The sequence below is a fragment of the Ambystoma mexicanum genome, chromosome 9 (assembly GCF_040938575.1).
Source record: "Ambystoma mexicanum isolate Mex_15411 chromosome 9, UKY_AmexF1_1, whole genome shotgun sequence".
Taxonomy (NCBI): domain Eukaryota; kingdom Metazoa; phylum Chordata; class Amphibia; order Caudata; family Ambystomatidae; genus Ambystoma; species Ambystoma mexicanum.
Genome location: NC_090931.1, coordinates 1223059715 through 1223082487, shown reverse-complemented (window position 1 = coordinate 1223082487; position 22773 = coordinate 1223059715). Strand labels below are relative to the sequence as shown.

General features: G+C 44.5%; 1 protein-coding gene across 2 annotated transcripts in view; it reads left to right on the top strand.

Moving 5' to 3' along the window:
• Nucleotides 1-22773, top strand: part of ACMSD (aminocarboxymuconate semialdehyde decarboxylase) — a 606399-nt gene that overhangs the window by 136362 nt on the left and 447264 nt on the right. For both annotated transcript variants that reach the window (XM_069616567.1, XM_069616568.1), the window contains exon 4: nt 14475-14524. In XM_069616567.1, the coding sequence (XP_069472668.1) occupies nt 14475-14524 (50 nt within the window). The remainder of the gene's footprint in view (nt 1-14474; nt 14525-22773) is intronic.

The window sequence follows — 22773 nt, the reverse complement described above, 5'->3', positions numbered from 1 at the left end:
GTACATGTGACTCATCGAATGTGGTGTATGCGCTTAAATGCCCCTGGGGTTACTGCTACGTGGGCATGACAATGAGGAAAGCTAAGACAAGGTGGACGGAGCACAAGTCAAATATTTGCACTTAGTATTTGAAGTCACCTGTAGCTGTGCACTTTGCAGAAGCAAGACATACAGTTGCAAAATTGAAGTGTGTAATCTTGGAACAGATCAAACTAGGTAACAGAGGGGGAGATATCCACAAAAGGTTATTACAAAGGGAAATCCTCTGGATAGATCTTCTTGACTCTCTAAGACCGAGAGGCATAAACTGTGATTTTTATTTAATGTGCTTTGTCTAATGCTATGAGGATCTGAAACACTAGATTGTGAATGAGCTATTGCCTATGAGATTGTGTTCATAGTGAATCTATGGAATCCCAGCCAACATATCCTTAAAGGGTAGACTGTAAGCAGGTCTGCACACGAGAGAACTTGCACAGTTGTGTTAAAAATGTGATAACAATGAGTGAAGAGATCAGAACTTTAGGATCCCCACTTGATGGTGACAATGTAACCATAGAATAGAGATGGTGTCTCTCACAGATATGATTGATGTAGTAAGGTAGCAATACTACAGATTGTCACTATTTTCCCCTAATAGTAGAATGAACAGAACATAGGCCCTATTTTCTCAGCCCTCAGCCCTCTGCCACTTTGCCTTCATTGTAAATCTTTACAGAAGCTAGTTTACTGTATACCATGGCTTATGAAGCCGCATCCTGTAGGTTTCTTATTAAGAGCAGTAGTAGGGCACCCCGCAGAACCTTTTCTGCAGCTCGGCCCTACTTTCTGCTTGCTTCTAGTTAGAGTTACTGCTTCTTTTATAATCTGTAATTACATTTTTTCTATTGAATCAAATATTCATAGGGATGCTGCTACTACATCCATCCCTTTTGTCTTTATATCGTGTGTCTATAAATAGAGCACGTCTCCTTAGCTAGAGTTGATGAATTTACCCACAACATTTATGTTTGCTGTGGACTACCACTACAGAATCTTATTACATATGCATTTTGTTTTATATATGCTTAACACCCCTAGCATGAATCAGTAAGCGGTTTCGTTTACTGTAATGATGAACCGAGTTGCCGCACACTCACTCTGTGTGCTGTACTTCAGTGCCAGTCCCACACCAAGTTGGTGTCTATACAACTTGCGCGCCGGTGCCATGGCAACTATATACATAGTGAGGGATCGGGCCGCGCGCCATGCAGGCACCCAGCTCGGACCCCTCACTGTATTACTTAGGTAAGTGCGCGCCCCCCTGATAAGGGTTCCTCAAGCGGTACAGTCTCGGATTGACATGCAGTCAGTTGCGATACTCACATATAGTCAGGCCTCTTTAATATTTTCTGGTACGTAGGCTTCTTCGAAAGATCTATTTATAAATCTGGTGACCCAAGGTACCAGAATAGAAATAAAATCTTTAAATAGAGTGGCTGGGAAGATATCACCTTTACAGGAGGTGGGTGTGAGATTGTGAACTACCTTCAGAACTTCCTCTTCAGAAACTGTTTGAAAAGAAAATACAACTGGTTAATGGACATGTCCTGTAGTAAAGCCTTTGTTGTTGGAATGAGCTGCACTGTGGATATCTTTTACTAATCATTTCACTCTACAACCTCTGATGAAGAAGTCTGTGGGACTTCGAGAGCTAATGCTTTGTTCCATCGCTGCATAGAAATTTAGCTAGTCCAATAAAAGGTATCAAAACCTGCATTTTGTGTAATTTTCAAACTGGACTAACATGGCGTCACATTTTTCTTTACACTGTTCTACTAATGGGAAGTTTGGGAATCTCTGAAGATATGATGCTCCATAAATGCATGTCAAGTAAACATGTCTTATTCAGTTTTTCCTTTGTGTGAATTGGGACAGTTACATTTTTCACAAAATTGATCTTCAGTCACAATAGCTATAGCTGGAGTTTGAAGTTTCAGTTTGGCATGCGGATAGGGTTATGCAATCTTAGTTTTTCCAGCACTGAGGTAGGTCTGCTCCCATGTATGGAATGGGTTACCATGTACATTGATCTGACCTCGAATCTCTGTTGGACTGGACACCAGTGCAGAGACTGGAGAGCATGAATAATGTGCCTTTTTCTCCCTTAGACACCGTATTAAGCAGGCATCAGTATTACGTTTTTGTTGCAATTTCCTTAGAAGATATTTAAAATTGCTGCATGGTTGACACTGAACTTGAAAGAAGTTCAACAAAGGAACTATCGATCTTACGGTGTACAGATTACATACATTATTTAGTAAATGCTGTGACCAGAGCTATCAAATAGATTGGAGCATCCAACGATCGCTTGGTTCTGAATATTTGGCACTGGCTGAGGGCAAAAATGCCAATTCCATTGACCGCAGTCCAGCTGCCCAAATGCAGGTTTTATTGGGGCCCCAAACATAATTATTTCTGTTTTTCTTGCATTCAACAGGAGTCTGTTTTTCACTGTCTCCCTGAAGTAGGCAGAATGAAGCTTTGCTGGCTAAATCTTTATTGATCAGATGGAGACTGGCCGTTAATTGTGCATCATTAGCATAGTTGTAAAACAAGATGGCAAAACATTTGAGCACTTTCATCAGAGGTTAGAGAATCATGTTAACCAGAAGTGGGGACAGTGAAGATCTCGGAGGGATCCCACATAGATGCTCTTTAAAATTCGGTCCATATGGAGAATTTGGGTTTGCCTGTACTCTCTCTTTAAGAAATGAGTGTAACAAATTCAATGTTCTGTTTTGCATACTGATCTCTTCTATCCTGCTCAACAGGATGTTCTTGTCAATAGTGTCCAAGGACACTGACAAAAGCAACAGGACCAGGATTGCGAACCACCAACGTCCAGCTGTGCTTTCAGATCATCCAGTGTTGCTACTACAACAGATCTTGTGTCTTGCATGGGGTGGAAGCCAGATTGATAAGGGCGCTAAAGGTTGCTGGCTCCAGCAAAAGATTGCAGTTTAGCAAGGTCTGGCAGACTTGATATGGGCCCAAAGTTTAACAAATCTGTGGAGTTTTTCAGGATTTAGGATTACAATAGCATGTTTAACATAATGAAACATTTTAAGAAATTGAACGGGTCACTATCAGCAGGCCCAACATTTTTGTTCTAAAGTTTTCATATAGAGATCAAGAGAACCAGGAGGTTTTTTGATGGGTCATTTTACCTTTTAGAAGTCCTCCAAGTTAATTGGAAACTGAAATTCATCTTATTCCAGTATTTATGTCAAATGGAGGAACGACGTTTGAGAAAGATTCTTTACAGAGTTTGCATAAATCAGCTAATTTCTTCTTGGAATAACTGTTTTAAAGCCTCACTGAGTGTCTGTGACGTGGTGAGGTTCAATTATTTCCTATCTATTTCCCCAACCCATGTAATATTAAAAACATACTTTTGTGGAGTCTCAGACACATTGTTGTGATTAGAATCATAGATGTGTTTATTGCATTGACCATCATTGCCTTATACTCTCGAGCAGCTCCAAGGTATTCTTTTTGGGGTGGGGCATAGGTATGCTTTACCTCCTATCAGGAGTTTTCATTTTGTAGTGTCAGATCCTCATTGAACCAGATATTGCCTGGCAGGTCCTTATGGTTTAAGGATCTACTCGTTTTTTCTTGGCAAACAATTATCTGATTTAGTAGAATAAACATACATTGTTCATACAGGGCATCAGGGTTCTCATAATATTTGCAGTAAGGATATTTTGAAAAAATAGAGGGTGACTTATTCCATGAGTTGCATGTTTTAAATGTCTAGAATGTCCCTTATTGTAGGAGACAGGGTCATAATTATGGCCGCTCACTCGGAAAGTTCTAGCGGCCATATGTAATGGATCTGATAGACACGCAGTATATCATCCTGACCTAAAAGGTATAAATGGTTCACGCAGTATGGAGAGCAGGTCTGGTAATCCAGTTTTGATTTTACTATTTCACTTTGAATGTAATGTAACATTATAGATTAATTACATTATTTGGAGACAGAATGTATTATCTTTTACAATAGTATTTCATTATCTACAGCTGCTTTTCTGCTCCTGAAGAAGGGGTAAGCATCCAAAACGCATTGAGCATCTGGTTTTATAAAGAATCCATCACTGAGCATCTTTAAATTTGTGCTTTGAATTTATTTGTTGTTTGAAATATTTGACCTCAAGACATAATATTGATATTGTTTAATAATTTGTGGCTTTCATTACAGCATATAAGTGTGCAGGGAACTTGAGTCCTACTTTCTAGGACGCCATAACTAATGAAAGGGCACAAGACACTGCTAATGATCTTGTAATTCCTTCATCTACAGTGTGTTTATAGCTAACAACAAAAGCTGTTCCTTAAAAATAACACCTAATGCTCCAGACCTGCTTGAGGCATTCCTGCCTGATGACTACTTAGATGCTGTATTGAGGCCACTAGCTATACTGTCAAAGCATTAAAGACAGTGTGGCCTGTATTATTCCATCTATGTCTGGACACTGTTTTGACTACCTACATTGGAAAGCTTCTTCAGGGCAGCCGGAAACTTTGTTAATAGAAAACCGAAACGATTGTCATGGCCAATGTAAAGCAGCTTACCCACATAAAGAATACAATGAGCTCCTAACAGCGTAGTATTATAGATGTTAAATAGGTGCTTATTTAAAGGAGGCGTGCTTTATTTACACTGCTCTTGATCATTTCTGTGACTCGTGTCATGCAGAAATGTGGTTAGGCTTGCTTTGTTTTTGTTATACTTAGTGCTTTTGTTGAGCGTGCCTGATCCTAGGCACGGCTGTGGTTGATCTTTGGTTCTATATTGTTCTACACTTATGGAGAAGAAGCTGCTTGTGAGCTGCCCAGTCTCCACATGCACTTGGGTTGTCTGTGTGAGCAGAGGGCCACCTGTTGGCAGATGGCATTAGGGGATAGGCATTCGGTAAGCGGGTGTCATGGCATTAGTGCAAATATTAGTATTTCTTGGTTCCCCCGCATCAGCTAGCTGTGGCCAAAATGATATTCCACTATTTGATTGTGTCTGACAACTGTGCCCTTACCAGAAATGAAGGAAGGGTGGGTGATAGAGAGAGTGAGAGTGAGAACCTTCCTTTTCTTTTCCATTGATGTTTTCTGGTGAATTGTCTTTTGTTACACATACTGTCGGTCTAGGAAAAATGGACACCTCTCACGATGGGCGGCAAACGCATTTTGGTGGCCGAAGGCCAACCATCTCATGTACGAAACGATAGAAATACAGGTTTCCGAGTTTGACCAATGAACGGCCCTTTTGATGTAACAAGGATCGCCATTTTGTTTTCTAATGATTGCTCATTGCTTTCTGTTCAAATTGCTTCGCAGCACATTTCTGCTTACACTGCTCGACTGTTAACATTGTTGTCTGAACGTGAAAGGACAAGGCCACAAGGCAGCGAGGATAATAAGAGTTTGTTGAAACACAACGTAGGCATCTCTGGAGAGGAATGCCCAGCTCCCTCCCGAATGTATCCTTGAAGCAGAGCCGCAGGGCATTTAATCATTTCACAGCTGCCAGCCAGTCTCGTTATATGGTAGAATATGTTAGAATAAAGCAGCTAAAGGCTTGAATTATGCTCTTCTTACGGCCCCCCTTTTCCGAGCCCTGTAGAGCATGTCGGCTCCCAGGACATGAATAGCACCTCATAGATAGCAAGGTCTGGAATGTGACTCTTCCCCCGTATGTAGCTCGCTTACAAGAACAGAAGCACTGTGTTCTGTTCAACAAAGAAAAGATGTCTCTGCACTTGCAAGGTTGCATATTGTTACTAGAATAGATATTTGAAGGTTTCATATTCGTTGGAAGTGTCCATCATCAAACTGAGTTCAAAGAAACCCAATGAAGGGGGGTGTTAAACATGTCACAGCTGATTGTATGATATGCATTTTGTATATATGTAACTGATGTACGTAATTCGCTCTCTTGCGTGGCGTGAGACCGAGTTGGCCAACTGAGACTATTTGCTTTGCAATAAACCCTAGCTTTTGGAATACAACCTCGTGTCTGGCGTATCTATCATGTGTGGTGACTTGCCTTGTTTCCATAATGCGAGGGACCCCTAGGGGCCCCTTTCAATACCACTGCTTTGATGTTGATGTTTTCCTTTGTTATTTCTTGGTGGTTTCCTCCTTATTGATGAATGTCGTCTTGTGTACAGCGACTTGTAAATAGTTCCATGGTGAATATTTTTAGAATGTGTGCATATATTAAAATATTGTTGATGCTTTGATGATCATTTTCTGCTAACTGAGGCTTTCTGCTGGTGTCTGGCGTTCTTCGACTAATGCCTGGTGATAATTTGGTTAATAGTGGAAGATGGCATGTTGATTGTGAGTTATTTTTCTAAAACTCTGAACAAATGAGTTGCCTGATGCAAGAGTGCCACTTGGGGCCAGAATAGTGAAGCACTGCAATGGTGCAAGTTCAATTTTGCCCAGTAAGTGACGTAGTTGGACACTGCTCTTGTGCAAAAAGCCTATTTGTGGGTACATTTTCCCTTGAGCCAAAATTAATAATATGTTTTGCTACAAAGCTAATACCATGCAAAGTTTTTACAATATATCTCCCAAGTCCAAAAACCTCTAATCTTCAGACTTACTGTCACTGGCCTAAGTACTCTACTGCTGCTCTGGGACATATGTGACTAAGCCTGTCCCATGTCCCTTCAGAATCTGCTGATGGTTGCGGTGGTAGTTACCCAGGCAAGTAATGTGGACCATCTCCTCCCTGGCCTCACATAGAACACACACAAGAATCACCCCTTGGTCCATAGGTTCTACCATTTTATCCCAGCTTCCCTGGTTGGCTATCTGGGAATGTAACCACAGCAGCAGCTATCATACTGTTGCAATAGAAGGTGTGAAACAGCGGTGGTAGTCGATCAGATATTGCTGCTGTTGATATGGGCCAGCTAAGAGTTCTAGTTCTGATGTTACCACACCAACAGACTTGCAGCCACTTGTAGGAACATTTAAAAGCTCCTAATTATGTTTATAGATTGCAGGTTGCACATTGTATGCTGGGCAGTAAGTATGCTGGTGTGGGTAGTGCTGGTGTAATGGCTGATATTATTACTATTGGTGGTATTCTCTGGGATTTTGGTGATTTGGTGATTGGGGAGCAGAATAATCCTGTGTAAACGGCAAGAAAATGAAAAAGAGCAAAACTCACTTACATTGAAAAAGAGTCCTACATACAGAAAAACAAAATGTCATGCCTTCACCAATATTAGCCCTCAAAGGATGAGGCCGCTGGCCGATTATACGTAGCATGCATTGCTACATCCACACTTACGAGCCTCTGTGGCAAAGCCGTCGCAGGACAAAACCATGGTGTTGAGCGGCACAGGTGTTTGGTGGTGATAGTGTATCTGTGCAGATTGTGAGCACAGACGACCTCACCCTCATGTCTGTGGCTGCAAGGTAAGAAGGTGCAGGGAGAGTTAGCTTCACTACACTCCACGCATCCACCCTGATCTGTGCCTCTTCTCCCTCTTGCTTACACGTTGCTCCTTCTGCAACCGGTCCTCACATCCCCCCTACACAATCGCTTCTCTCCTGCATATGTGCACTTCTTCACAATTTAGGCCGTGTGTGCTCCCCCACAACCCAGGCTGTGTGCGTTCCCTTGTGTCTCAGGCCACGTGCACCCCCTGTTCTCTAGCTGTATGTGCTGTCTTGCATCAGGCTGTGCCACAACCTTGGCCCCTTGCACTCCATGGTAACTTAGGCCTTATGCTCCCCCTTGCTTCTCTAGCCACATGCGTTCCCTCGCATCAGGCCGTGCCACATCCTTGGCCCTTGCAGTCCCTCACAACTTAGGCTGTGTGCTCCCCCTTGCTTCTAGCTGTGTGCGCTCCCTCACATTGTTGGTCCGTGCACTCCGCTCCCCCCTGCGTTACCTTCCTTCTTCTCGCATATTAGCCCCTTCCCTTCTTTGACTTATTGTGTACTGTATTGATATTGTGTTGTGCTCCATGGGTTTTGGCTTTACATTGCATTGCCTGCATTATTTACTTCTAGGTTCATGCTGTGTTTTGTGTCCCATTGATGGTATTGACTCTGCATTCTTTACTTCTAGGTTCCTGTTGTGTATTCTGCCTTGTTGATGGTATTGACTCTGCATTCTTTGCTTCTAGGTTATTGTTGTGTATAGTGCCTTGTTGATGGTATTGACTTTGTGTTGTTCTCTAGGGTCCTAATATTGTGTTGTTCTCTATGGATTTTGGCATCACATTGCATTGCATGCATTCTTTACTTCTAGGTTCCCTGTTGTATTGTGTGCCTTGCAGTTGGTTCTGTATTACATCTGATTTTTCAGGTCTGTTGCTCTTGTTCTTTGTTGTGCTCCCCTCCCTTTCGTGACCCCCCTTGTATCCTCACTCCTATCTGCCCCCCAGCACCACCCCACCCCCCCCCTGCTTGGGCTCCCCTCTCCCTCTCTCCATCTTCCTCCCTGCATCCTCTATGGTGCTCTCTGTTGCACCTATCTTCTCTAACTGCTTTTCTTTCGACTATCCTAACCCTCTCACTACATCTGGCAGGATGAAGCTCAAAAGGGTCATCCTGGTCTCCAACCCAGGCCTCCCTATCACTGATACCTACACCAGTGCTTCCTCCAGACTGACCATTACTGACATCCTCTTTGTCATTCTCTCTCCAGGACTATGGACCCCCCCATTTTGTCTCTGTTCTCTCTCCTTTTTCCTCTTCTCCCATTAATGGTGGCATCCGGTGGGATGTACTCCTGGCCCCCTTCCACTCCTCTAAGACCATCATTAATGTCTACTTAAATGGCAACATCTTGGTCCAGGGACCTCAGGCCAATCTCCTCCTTTTTGATAGATGTTTTGTGCGCCTTATAAACGTCCTTTCCTCTCCTGCCATCCCTACTTACCCCTCTCTGGCTCCTCTGCTGCCTCCTTCCTCCACCACCTCTTTGGCACCCCTTGCTGCTTTTTTGCCCACCCTATTGCATCCTTTGTCTGCCACCTCTCTGTCACTCTCTTCTTCCTCTCTGACTACACTGCCGTTTCTTCCTTCCTCCTCTGGCCATCCTCAGGCACCTCCAATACTGCCACAGGTCGTACCTCTGGCCTGTACTCTTCCACGGAAGTCTTTCAAATGTGGCGGCCTGCTCCATATCGCTACTCGCAACTATTGCTCAGCTGTCAAACATTCCTCTGACATCTGCTGTCTCCTGGAAGAGCTTAATTTGGATGTACTCAGCCTCACTCTCCATCCTGATGGCTACAAGATCCTCTCTGAACCCAGAACCAACCATCCAGCAGGGAGTGTAGCCTTGATTTTCCCAGAGTGGATCACTGCATCTGTTATTCCAAAGCAGGACTACTCCTCCGTTGAATGCATGGTCTGCAGGCTCTCTATCTCTCCTGGCCTCTCTCTCACTGTGGCCACTATCTACAGGCTGCCTGGCCAGGTCTCCTCTTTGAGTGATCTGACCTCTCCCCCTCCCTACATGCCTCTTCCTCTCTACGTCTCCTCCTCAGAGACCTAAACATCCACTTGGATTCTGCTAGCCCTTCTTAGGTACTCTCACTCTCTCTCTCTCTCTCTCTCTCTCTCTCTCTCTCCCCCTCTCTCTCTCTCTCTCTCTCTCTCTCTCTCTCTCTCCCTCTCTCTCTCTCTCTCTCTCTTTCCCTCTCTCTATCTCTCTGTCTTTCTATTCTTCCCTCTGGCCAGACTCACTCTGCAGGGCACACCATGGATGTTCTGATTTCCTCAGACCTCCCATTCTCTAACCCTCTAACCACTCCTGTCTCTTGGAGTGACTACTTTCTCCTTTCCTCCCACCTCTCCCTCTCTACCCGCTGGCCAAGCCAACTCCAGCACTGCCACCTACATTCTTGTTTATCTGACCCATGAAGCTTGTGTCAGTTGAGGCTTTCGCTGCAACTTTCTCTCCTCCTCCTGCACCTTTGACTGACACACCCTAACACAGCCCCCTCTAACCTTCATCTCTCTATTTCTAACAATCAGGATGTCCTTGCCTCTGAAATAAGGATCCGTTTGAAGCCCAAATCCAAGTGTAACCCTTGGTATGATTCCAACCTCGCCACTGTTAAACACAAGTGTAGGGTAGCTAAAAGGAAGTGGAGGGCATCAGACACACCCTCTGACAAACTGGCTTGCTGCCTGCTCCAAAGGCAGTACACTCTGTCCTCTCTAAGAAGAGAGTCTATATGCAAGCCTGCATCTCGCCGGCATCTAACAACTCGGCCGAACCTTTCAAAATATGCAAGACGTTGGCCAATCCTGCTACAGTCTCTACCTCCCATGTTCCCTCCCATGCCTTCTACACAGCCTTTGCTTCTCACTTTATCACTAAAAGTCAGGACATCCTGTCCACCCTCTCTTCCTCTCTCTACCTCCTCCTCCTACTCCTCCTCCTTTCTTCTCCTTTCCCTTGTTCACCCCTGGCGATGTTTCTAGACAAGTCCGATCTATGAAAGTCTCATCAAAGCATGCTCTCCCCTGTCATCCAGAACCATCAAGGACCACATTAACACCCTTGCACCAGCCTTGGCCGATTTCTGAAATCACTCCTTTGCCACAGGAACCTTCCCCTCCCCCCTTAAGCACTCCCTTGTGCACCCCCTGCTTAAGAAGCCCTCTGTTGATCCTCCCTCTATGGCTATCACCTGATCTCCATCACTCCTTTCCTGGGCAAACTCCTGGAAAAGCCGGCCATCTCCCAGCTTAATCTGCGGAACGGTACGTTTTGACTGCATCCAAAAGGTGGCATGGACGAAAAGTCCTAAAAATGCCACCACCAAAGGTTCGAAAACCAAATGTTTGAATCTTTGGTGGTAGCATTATAGGTAAGTATAAAAAAAAGACTGCGGGGGCTGCGGGGGTGTCCCCCGCAACACCCCGCTCACTATACTATGTGGTACAGTGAGCGGGGTGTTGCGGGTGACACCTTCGCAGCACACCCACAAAAAGAAAATAGATAAATAAAACAGGGGCTGCAGGGGTGTCCCTCGCATCACCCCGCTCACTATACTGTGTGGTATAGTAAGCCGGGTGTTGCCGGGAACACCCCAGCAGCAAAACCAACAAAAAAAAAGAAGAAAAGAAAAGGACCCTGCAGCACTGGTTCCAGATCACAGAAGTGAAAGGGAACTGGCGCCGCAGGGACTCAGAGTGAAGAGAAAAGTAAGTAGGGTATGTTTATGTTGGGGGTGTGGGTGGGGGTGTGTTGAGGGTGTGGGTCGGGGGTGTGTCATGGGTGCGTTGTTGGTGTGGGTGGGGGTATGGGTATGTAGGGTTGTGTACGTGTGTTTGCATGGAAAATGTGCGAACCTTTGGTGCTTCACACACTTCTCATGCGAACTTTCTGGCTGCGGGAAAATCAGCCGCGGTCGGATCACGTAGATCCTAATCTGCATACTGAATCTCTTGGTTGTCTCCACAACCACCAATCTGACTTCAGAGCTGCCAGAAGCACAGAAACTGATTTCATTAACACCATGCTCTCTAATCTCGACTCTAATCTTCCTTCTGTCCTCATTCTCCTTGATCTATCCTCTGCTTTTGATACTGTAAAACATGCCATCCTGCTCAATTGCCTCTGTGACAACCTTGGTATCTCTGATCAGGCCCTTGTCTGGTTGACGTCCTTTCTCACCGACTGTCCCTCTCAGGACCAACTGGGGTCTTTCCTCTCTTCTCTCTCTCTCTACTTGTGGTGTTCCCCACTGGTCTACTTTTCTCCCTGGCTTTTCAACCACTACCTGTCACCTCTTTCCCCACCGCTTAACTACTTTCTGTTCCAACGTTCAGTGTTAGCAGATGACACCCAGCTCTCTTTCAAGCACCCCTCAGCCACCTCTACTCCTTCTCTCATACCAGACTGTCTGGCCGCAATTCAGGAATGGTGTGCCACAAATTATCTCTGCCTTAATGCCAGTAAGACTGAGATTCTCCTCTTCGAGACACCTACTCCCTCCTTTCCTCTCTCTCTCTCTCTGGACTCCCATTCTCTGGCCTCTACCGGCTCCTTCCTGTGAGGCTAAGAACCTTGGTGTCATCTCCGCCTCCACCTTCTCCTTCCCTGCTCACATCTCCAACATCTCTAAGAAGTCAAACTATCAGCTACACCTCCTCAGAGGTATTCTTCCTTTTCTCACTTTCCACCAGAAGCTCACTGTCTCCATCGCCCTGGTCCTCTCTAGACTGGACTGCTCCAACAACCTCTTTCCAAATCTGCCTGCCTCTAATCTTCGACCTTTACAAAATGTCCAGAACAGGACTGCAAGTCCTTGGCCTCAAGCCCAGGGATCGTATCTCTCCAGCTCTGAAATCTCTTCACTGGCTCACTGTGGCTGCGAGGATCAAGTTCAAGATTCTTTGCATTGTCCACAAGACTTTCTGTGGCCTGGGACTGCGTTACCTCCAACTTTCACTTCCCAAACATCTTCCTTCTTGAGCTCTGTGCTCATCCACCTCCAACTCTCTAGGGGTCAGACGCTTCTCCAAGCAGAGAGTGGGCAGGGGGCAGCTCCCTCTCCTTGGCTGGGCCTCCCTCCGTAACAGCCTCCCTGCCTCTCTCAAACTTGAGCAGGACCATCTCCGGTTCTGGAAGCAACTAAAGAGCTTCCTTTTCGATTCCGCTTTCTCTCTTTCTCTCCCCTGCTGATGTCCCTGACCGCTCCATGCACCGGTTACCTGGCTACCCTCTGAACTCAGGCCCAGGCTCCTGCTTGTCCAGTTGCCCATGCACTGCCTGTGGCTCCCCCAGCAGTTAAGAGTCTGCACCTGCAACCCCACAGTCCCCTCTCCCTGCACTTATGAGCCACCCGCTAGCTGCACTTATTGAGTTATCTGCACTTCTCCCTTCCCCTCCCCCCGGCACTTCTCACCTCCCTCGTCCCTGCACATGCACGATCCGAATGACACAAGGCCTATTAAGATCTTGTTTTGTCCTCCCTTTGATTCCCCACTCCTCGTCTTGTCCCACCTAGAAACACTTTTGTACAGGCGTTTTATAAATGCCATATCAAATCATATCTATATTGGTGTTGGGGGAGATAGGGAAGTGGGGGAACATGAAAGGTTAAGGATGGGGGACAAACAATTCCCCAAAATTGGGAAAATACGGACAGGAACAAAATTATTTCATGATCCTCCATAGAGACTGAGGTGCTGCTTATCATCGGGGATTTTCTCTCACTTTGATACTTAGCTGTGTTTCAAAACAGGTGGTTCTTAATTCCGCAAATGGTGAGTTGCCACATCAAAAACAATAAATACAACTGGTATACACAACAAAATGGTCCAAGCCAAGGTCAAAACATCATCACAAAAGTGCAACATAAATTATTGAAGTATTCAAAGCAGACAACTCTTTCACAAAACAAACATGCAGCAAGTACAGAATGCAGATGTGTAGGTGGCATGCAGGATATGCATGATTGGCTAACTCTTCTGAAATTGCTTTAAGGAGTATTCTGAATCTTGCCCCTTAACCTCAACCCCCCTCTTCCCACCAATTGGTAAAGCGGAGTTTCAGCTATGTACTGTTTACCCACACAGGCACAGGGGGTAGTGGGCTTTATCTCTCAAGCATAATTTGGATCTCTCACCCATCGTACTTAGCAATAATTGTGGTGTCAGTGCTATTCAGAAACATGCATGGGCCTCATTCCGAGTGTGGCGGTAAGGGATACCGGGCACCGGTAAGGAGACCGGTGCCGGTAATCCCTTACCGCCCTACTACAAGGTCCCTTAGCGGGTCCCTCCAGTAATGCCTGATCTGACCATGCGTTATGGACGGGACCCGTTAAGGGACCAGGGCGCAAATAACGGACTTGACATACGCGACCCGTTATTTGTGCCCTCCCCATTCCCATTGAGCCCTATGGGGCTCAAATGCGAATGGGGAATGGAATTTTCAATGGGGACTAACTGGTCCCGCAAAGGTCGGACTACACCGGTAAGTCCCCATTGAACTGGACCGGTGGCGGTCCCGTTATTGGTGGTAGTCATGGCGTAAATAGCGCCATGAGTACCACCAATCTCGGAATGCGCCCCATGGTATCATTATAGAGAACTTGGAAATCATAATGTATTCCTAACAGAATTCCCCCTAACGTGAAAAATGACTATTATTAACCACAACACATACAATGGGGTATCCTAAAATAAGGATAAGAATTGTATGTGATAGCAAGGGTGTAGACTGACCAGCATTCTGCATAACCCTAAAACCACTCTTACTGGACTTTAGGTGGCACTAGCCTGAATGGAAATCTCCATATTCCCTTTTCTTCCCCCTCTGCCTTAAAATGCACACTGAGGAGCTTTAGGAAAGACGTTTCCCAAATATTTGCAATGCATTTGCCATTTAACACACGCCGTCTCTCTGTTCTGATTTATTTTTTCTTATTCAATTTTAGGAGTCACGGTACAAGTACTATCTACGGTTCCTGTAATGTTCAGCTACTGGGTATGTTTGTTTTCTTCAATGGTTTCCAAATTGGGCCAGTATGTTTAAGAATAACTTCAATGTTGCTGTGATTAGCATTTGTGAATATTAATTCCAAAACATTACTAGTCTTGCTAGAGTGGAACAGATGGTTTTTATACGTGCAATGGACATAAACATAACATGATTAAGGAACATTGCTGATCGACTTCCGCCCCTAAATGTTTGAAAGTGCATTCCCCAAATTGTGGGAAAAATATTCTGCCTGGCATGGTCAGAGGATGGGTACACAAAAGACTAAAATGTCAGGACCCAGAAGAGCAGTGGGGCATATTTTGTACATATTGAAAGTCCATCCGCAACCTAAAGTTGCTATATCTACTGCAGTGCAGAGGATCTTAAAAAAAAAAAGAAAAAAAACAATGAAAGATGCCCTACTGCCCTATAGGCGGCCATACCACTGAAAGGCGCAGTAGAGAAGGTTTCTTTGTGAATCCTCCACCCATTGCTAGACATAGATAGAAGTCTATTTGTAGCCTGGTCCCAGAAGTTTTTATTTTTATTTTTTTTAAAGGAAGAACATTCCCTGATGCCTTTGCAGTCCCTCTAAGGCCAGTGGGACAGAGTTTCAGTTATTTTCTTTTAACCGCCCACCTCAGTCGGCACTAGACAGATCACATGTTCTATCCCATGCATTGGTCCATGGGAGGGAGTAGGCAGCCAGCAGGCGATGAATTCCCCATCTGCAAATACTCATGGGTTGCCTACATTTCTGGGTCACCACTGGCGAATAATGTGGTTGGTTACTCTTGGGGTGACTAATCCCATACAATTATTTTAGCCTTTTACTTGCACTATAATATTCAAATTAATTGGAAGAGGGAGAACGAGCCACAGTTGTGTGAATTAAATGTTGTCGATATGGGACTTCATTCAAAAAAATGTGTTTTTTCATTCTTTGTTGTGGCAAATATTGTCAAAGCAAAACCCATTCCAATGCAATCTATTTATTGGGCAAGAGTGATTGTAAGCTGATACAGCATCCCCCCAGACATTGAGAAACTATAAAGATGTCATTACGTGTAAGGGTTGTTTACAGTACTCAATGATCCAACAATGCTTTTGCCAGTCAATTGGTCCCTATTAAATCCCTAATAAATCTGGTCCCTAATAAGTCAATTGTGCCCAGTAACAAAATCACATCAAGACATTCTGTGCTGCTTTATTCAAACAGACGACATTTGGCATGGCAGAGCCCTTCCCCCCTCCCTGTAATGACAAATGATCTGGCACACATTTGGTGCTGGCCCAGTTCTGTCCTGGGTACACCTTATTTTAGAGGATAAAACACCATACAAGTGAGCTCTCACCCGCAGCATGCAGAATATTTTAAAATCTGTGTAAGCACCAGCAGGCACCCTTCTTTTCATCGCAAAATCCCTGCCAAAATGTTTGACTCATTATGAGTTTCCTGGTATCCCTCTGGCAATTCCAGCGGGATACCTGGGAACTACTGTACCATTTATGTCGCCCAATATCCCGGTATCGTGGGATATTACGGGCAGCGGAGATGCCGGTAACTTCCCATTCCATGTAGTCAATAGGACTCCATGGGATGGGGTTGCCCGAATAACTAGCACCATTAGTAACGGTGCCAGTGATTCGGGTATTTATCTCCCGGTAGGGTCCTGATATACTGGCAGCTCAGGCCTGCTGGTATAGCAGAGCCCCTTTGGGCAGATTTCGAGTTGTTAGGTCCGGAAAGGTGCCGGTATACCTTGTTACCGGCACTGTATTTCAGACCAGCCAACTCGTAATGAGGCTTGTCTACATTTAGGCGTAGAGGCTCTTTAAGTTTTTAATTCTTGTCATCTTCTAGTATCTAGTTTCACTTCCGCTCCCCTACAAAATTAGCTTTTGATCCTTGCTTACAGTTTGATTTTTCTTTTTTCTCCCGTGTCACCTCATATAACCACTGCCTCTTCATTGTGTAGGGAAAGGTTGTGCTCATCCTTACATGTCCCACCATTTCTTACCAACATCGGATTTCATTTAGGAGGGAGTTTCTTTCGCAGGTGTAACTCACAAGATAATAGTATCTGAGGCTCAGTTGTTGTCTACCTATTGCTGAGCACCATGACTGGTAAGGTGTCATAGCAGCCCAGTTTAAAGATGGGAAAATAGCAGTGAGGGATCGGGTGTGCTAGGTAGCAGGCCAAGCCTCAGACTTTGTTGGAAACAAAATATGCCATTTGCCTTGGGACTAAGCCTGGGCCGAATTATCCTGGATCCGCTGTATATTCATTAGATTTGGGACCTGCTGAACTTCCAGAACTTCTAAGAGATTCGGGAAACCAGTCTGGTTAGGCAGAGCCAACTGGTTACATATAGAGGTGCCTGCTGGTGCTATTCAGTAGTCACTAGGAATCTGCCAGAGAGGGAGGAGGAACGTGTGGACTGGTGTCTCTTTCTGTTTCAGAGCTGGATCACGTTACTTGATTTTCTAGGTAGGCTAGAAAAACAGCATTGCATGCTGTGCATTTAATATATGTACAGAGAAAGACAGAACAAAGGACAATTTTAAAAAAGGAAGCTTAAGATGGGTGATGCTGTTTGAAAGCTGGAACACTTTACTTTCATTTTTAGATAGGGTGTTTGGAGTTTTAAACAAAGCATCATTGCATATCGTGGATTTAATATTATAGGACAGAACTTGTGTAATGTGATTTTCGTCAGTGCTTCAGAATATAACGTTATTTGACATTTTAGAAAACACCACTTAAATGCAATCTGCATTAAACAGAAAAGCAGGCTAGCATTTGTGGTTATTTTGGATGGAATTCACTGTCACTGCCTGGCACATCAAAAATGTACTTTGCATTTATGCAATGGGCAGCTTCATTGAACATGTGCTCATCCACAAACAACAGAATTGCATTTATTTGCCACAATTGTGGAGGAACAGAAAAATATTTGGGGATGATAGAAAATGTGTTGGAAGTGGTGATCACAGGAGGTGGGCATTAACAGCTGGTGAAAGGCTATGTGATGAAAGACACCACCTATTTGAGCAGTAAGAAGGAGGAGGAATGTGCGCTGGGCCAGCTTGATTGAACGGGCGCACTCACACAACACAACCAGTTGAATTAATTTGGAGGGCCAGAAAAAATGTGTGGTGGCTGGAAGAATGTTAGAGGAGTGATCACTGGTGTTAAGTATTAGTGCAAGGATGATTGTCTACGTGACACAACACACTATCTCCTTGAGCAGTAGAATGGAGGAGGAATATTTGCTAGGCTAGCTTCATTGATGGGCAAATGAATTACTTGGGGGAACAGAAAAAAAATGGTGGTGATGGAAAAATGTAAGAGGTGGTGATCACAGGCAGTGGGCATAAATGGAAGGCAGTGCCGGATTGCCCATTAGGCCAAGTAGGCACCAGCCTATGGGCCCCACTCCTTTTAGGGGCCCATCACCCGCCAGTGCTTAAAGGATAGTTCCGGGACTTTTTTTTTATTGTCCCTACGGGTCGGCCATGTGTTTGTAAGCATAAATCGGTAGATCGTAGGAAACTTTCCTATGGACCTTACCCGACTTTTCGCCCATTATCGCACTCGAAATCAGCCTCCATTTTGTGATAATCCTATCATTCCGCCGCATCGACCTGGCTCACCTGCCTTTGCGGCACTAAATCAAATCCCCCGCCCCTGAAACAGACTTTATCAAAACATTCATATTCCCCGCCTCTATCCGTGACGTGACTGCGCTGCGTAGGCAAACGCGCCCAGGCGTCTTCTACGCGACTCCACACAGACCCCGGAAATCAACACAGATCAGCTCACAATACAGCGCACCACAATTCGGAATATGAAACTGTACTTTGAAATCAAACCGCAAGATTGTAAATGTGGTAAAGTACATTTATTTGACATCAAATGTTTAGAGAATATTCAGCGATTTGCATTTTTATTTGCTCATGTTCCAAAAAGTTCGTATTGAGGAACGCGATGGTCCTTTGCTGTACACAGGGTCTTAGAGCATCTCACAATACAGCACCACAATTCGGAATGTGAAACCGTGGTTTAAAAGCAAACGGCAAGATTGTACATTTGGCAAAGTACGTTTATTGGACATCAAATGTTTAGAGAATATTCAGCGATTTGCATTTTTATTTGCTCATGTTCCAAAAAGTTCGTATTGAGGAACGCGATGGTTCTTTGCTGTACACAGGGTCTTAGAGCATCTCACAATACAGCACCACAATTCGGAATGTGAAACCGTGGTTTAAAAGCAAACGGCAAGATTGTACATTTGGCAAAGTACGTTTATTGGACATCAAATGTTTAGAGAATATTCAGCGATTTGCATTTTTATTTGCTCTCGATCCAAATTAGTTCGTCTTGAGGGAAGCGATGTTCGTGTGCAGTACACAGGGTGTTGGTTTACGATAAAAATAAGCTCTTCTGTCGCACTGATAATCGCATGGCTGTTCCAACAACGAGGCACTAGGCCACCACAACGGTAGGTATGTTGCATCTAACCGTTAGTACCGCGTAAGGGCATACTTGTACTTGGCGATCGTCCCATAAAATGGTCAGGGTGGTAACGTTGTTCACGCGGAGAAGCAACTGGCGGCTGTAGAAGCCGTCCGCCGGTGTCTGGTACTCGTGACACAGACAGTAGTGAATGATGTACCTAAAAACATAAAAAATGAAATTAGTCTCACCATCAGATCCTTATTAAAATTATTCATTTCATAGCGAGGACAGCGCTACTGGGTGTACACAAGTGTTTAAAGGCGTGGCGAGGCATGGAGGGGGGGGAGTGGAGTACAAGGTAAGTAGCATAAAATAATAAATAAATAGGGCCAGCTGGTGGCAAGTGCAAGGTAAGTGCAGAACAAGTGCTGGGAAGGGGGGGCTGTAGGATACTGAGACAGTCCCCCAGTGCAGGGGTTGACAGGGAGGCAGTGCAGGTGGAGAGTGGAAGGGCCCAGGACCGAGGTCGCAGACAGTGGACCAGTTGTAGCAGGGGAGAGGGAGAGAGAAAGCAGAAGCAAAGAGGAAGGTTTTGAGGTGCTTCAGTAAAAGAAGATGGTTCTCCTCCAGATAGTGCGCGGTAGAAAACACTATGCCACATAGAACGAACAAGTACAACTGAACCCGTCTTTAAAGCCACTGTATAGTAATGAAATTGCGGTATAAACTCATCAAAAGTTACTTACATTATATTTGCATTTTCCATTGTGTCTCTGTGTAGGGCAGACCCGAAACACCACTCCTTCTTTGCCGACGTTACTTCTTCTAATGAACATGGCTCATCGTTTCGTTTCTGAAATTTTATTCATTATCTTTTCTTAGTCTTTCAGGATGGTCCCGGCCTGTCAAGGTCAAATCACAATAGAACCTTATATTGGGTCGTGGGCCGTTCCGCCACCCGAGCAAAACATCAAAGCAGCTGACCTTCACTTTGAGCGAGCACACATTTCTAGTTAGCTCCAGTTAGTGTAAGGGCATCTTGTCTGCGTGCCTTTTTTTTTATTGTCCCTATGGGTCGGCCATGTGTTTGTAATACGGAAACATTCTATAATTTTTGTAAAAATGATTTATATTACTGTTTGGTTTAATTGCAATGGGCCTGCAACATGAGGAGACTCGAGAGAACAGACAATCGAATTACAATCATTTAAACCGTGATGTGTATTTCTCAATGAGCTCTGCTTTAGGTGGACATGGAACAGAGGCAATGTTGGGTGGCAATGCAGTTGTCCCCTGCATAGGTTCGTTCACCACTCCATGTATGTGCCTATCGAGGACATCTACGATAAGTCTCTCAATAAACTCATATTGCATATCCTCAAACACTGGTTTGATCACCCATTGTTTACTTCTTTTAGTGAAGGCCTTATTGTAGCGAAGCGTCCCTAAAGTTCCGGTCATCCTACTTTGTTGACGGCCAACATTATGGTTATGTGCCAAGACCGCTAGAAGAGTCCGATTTATCATGCCTTCCATGCCAAAATGCAATCTTTTGGGCCTGTACTTTAGGCACATATTGTGGAACACCTCCAAATCTCCTGTGTGGCAGAATTCCGTGAGTCCCCTCAAATCTCTTGTTATAGTTTTATCAAATACAATCTTTTCAATGGCCTTGTGAGTGGGTGATGAAGGAATCAACCACTTCTTCTTCCGTGCCTCCTCTGTGGACAAATGGCCATGTTCACATTTGTGGAAATGCTCATTTGTCGACCATTGATGTACGTTGCTACAGTGCAACATTACTGACCGCCATTTTTCCAGTAGAATTTCCAACGACCCTTCACATGTTTTTGAGCTCCACCAAAGATGGTTGCTGATTGACTTGGACCACTGTGAAATACCTTGCATATCTTTTTTTTTTCCTGCAGCCGACAATTTTTTATTGATTGTTTTTGCAAGATGCCATACGTCAAATTGGTGATTTATATTTTTGTACTGTTCTCTCATTGTCTTGGCAATTGAAACGTGTCTGTCCGTGGCTATCAGGTCGATCACCATTCCCCGCGATTGTAGTTCTTGCAATGATGCTACAAAGCCAACTTTCTCCATGGCCACTGAGGATGTACTTTGTGACACCTGCACGACCACCGAACTCACAATTTTCTTACTTTCCATGTCCTGAAAGTGGTAGGTGCAGTACTTGGCTGAAAATCCTGGACTGTCGCATTGTCCATCACCGGCTAGCCTGAAGCGTTTGCCCGCGAATGTACTTTCCATTGACATTTTTTCCATTCTCCAAGCTTCGCTGATGGCTGGAAATAGATAATCGGTTTGGTATTTGTAGAACTGACTTTTCGCAATGAAATGGATTCCCACAAACTGAAAGAAATACTGTAACTTTTTAAAACTTGAACCACTAAAAAGTGCGGCCGCTGCACAAAGTAGATTGCCTGCTGGCAGTTGCCCCAGCATGGGTTGTGCAGACCATGCGAACGGATGATATTGTGTACAGGTGGCATGTATTTTAAGGTTAGTGCCTCGAATTGCACGAGTCACATTAATCAATGGCTCCCCACATACTTCCCCACCAACCCAATGCCCACATTTCATCATCATAATAATATCCATCAAACAGCTATCGAATACAATGAATTTGGCCTCTTTCCTTATACTGTCACTCTGCATCCCAGCTGGTTCGGCCTGTAACGTTGAGGACATGTCACTCGCATGAAAGGTACAATCTCTGATATCGTCTTCCGCTATGCTGAGTGATATTGATGGTGTTTCATTGTCGTCCACTTCATTCTCTTCCATTGCAACATCTGTTCCTTGTCCGGAGATGGGAGAAAAAAACAATGTCTTCAACTTTCGCGTGCTCTTATTTTTTGCGGGTGTGGATTCTGTGAATTGATCTACGACTGCATCCAAACTACCAGGAGGACATTCACTATCAATGGCTGGTGGTGGTATAGCTCCGTTGTCAATCACTTCATATTCTTCCCATTGGCACGATGCATCTCCAGTCTCAAGTCCCTGCCAAAAGGTTTGACAAGCAACATCTCTCGTTCGCTTCACTGTCTGTGTAGATCTAGTTCTTACACCCACTCGCAACTAGAGGACAGATTAGAAAAGGGATGTTCAGTTTAAACACAACTTACAGTATTGAACTATTGACAGTGAAAGACAACATAATATAGTGAACAGGACACTAACCTTCTTTTGCTTTCTTTTCTTTGAAACTTTCTTTCCTCGAACTTCAACATCTGGACGCTGTTGCTCCGACTCGTGTGTGCATGTCTCCACTTCCTCTCGCGCTGCAACGACTATACTTTCATGATAAGCACATCCATCACTCACTGAGGCTCCATCGACTCGCTGAAACATAGAACTTTCATTAGTATGTATAATAATATTGAAAACACAAAATGTACTTGGGGACCAATACCCATACGTACATCTCAATAGCAAAACACGAATGAACGCATTGTGTAGAACATTCAAACGACAATAGTTCACGCATTGTTGATCTAGTTAGATTGAACTGTCAAGATCCATACCTCGGGCTCCGCATAAACTTCCATTGATGATATTATTGAAGATGACGCTTCAGCAACTCCCTGAAACACAGTAATTGCATTAGTATGGTTTTCTATTTTGTTTAAAAGAACATAAACTTTCTGCAGGCGTCAACGGCTCATCTAAATAGACCTGCACAAATGATCAGTTGTCTAAAATAAATAATGGATATCTAAATATGATTCGATTTGCTCCATCGTTGGAAGTGTCACCACC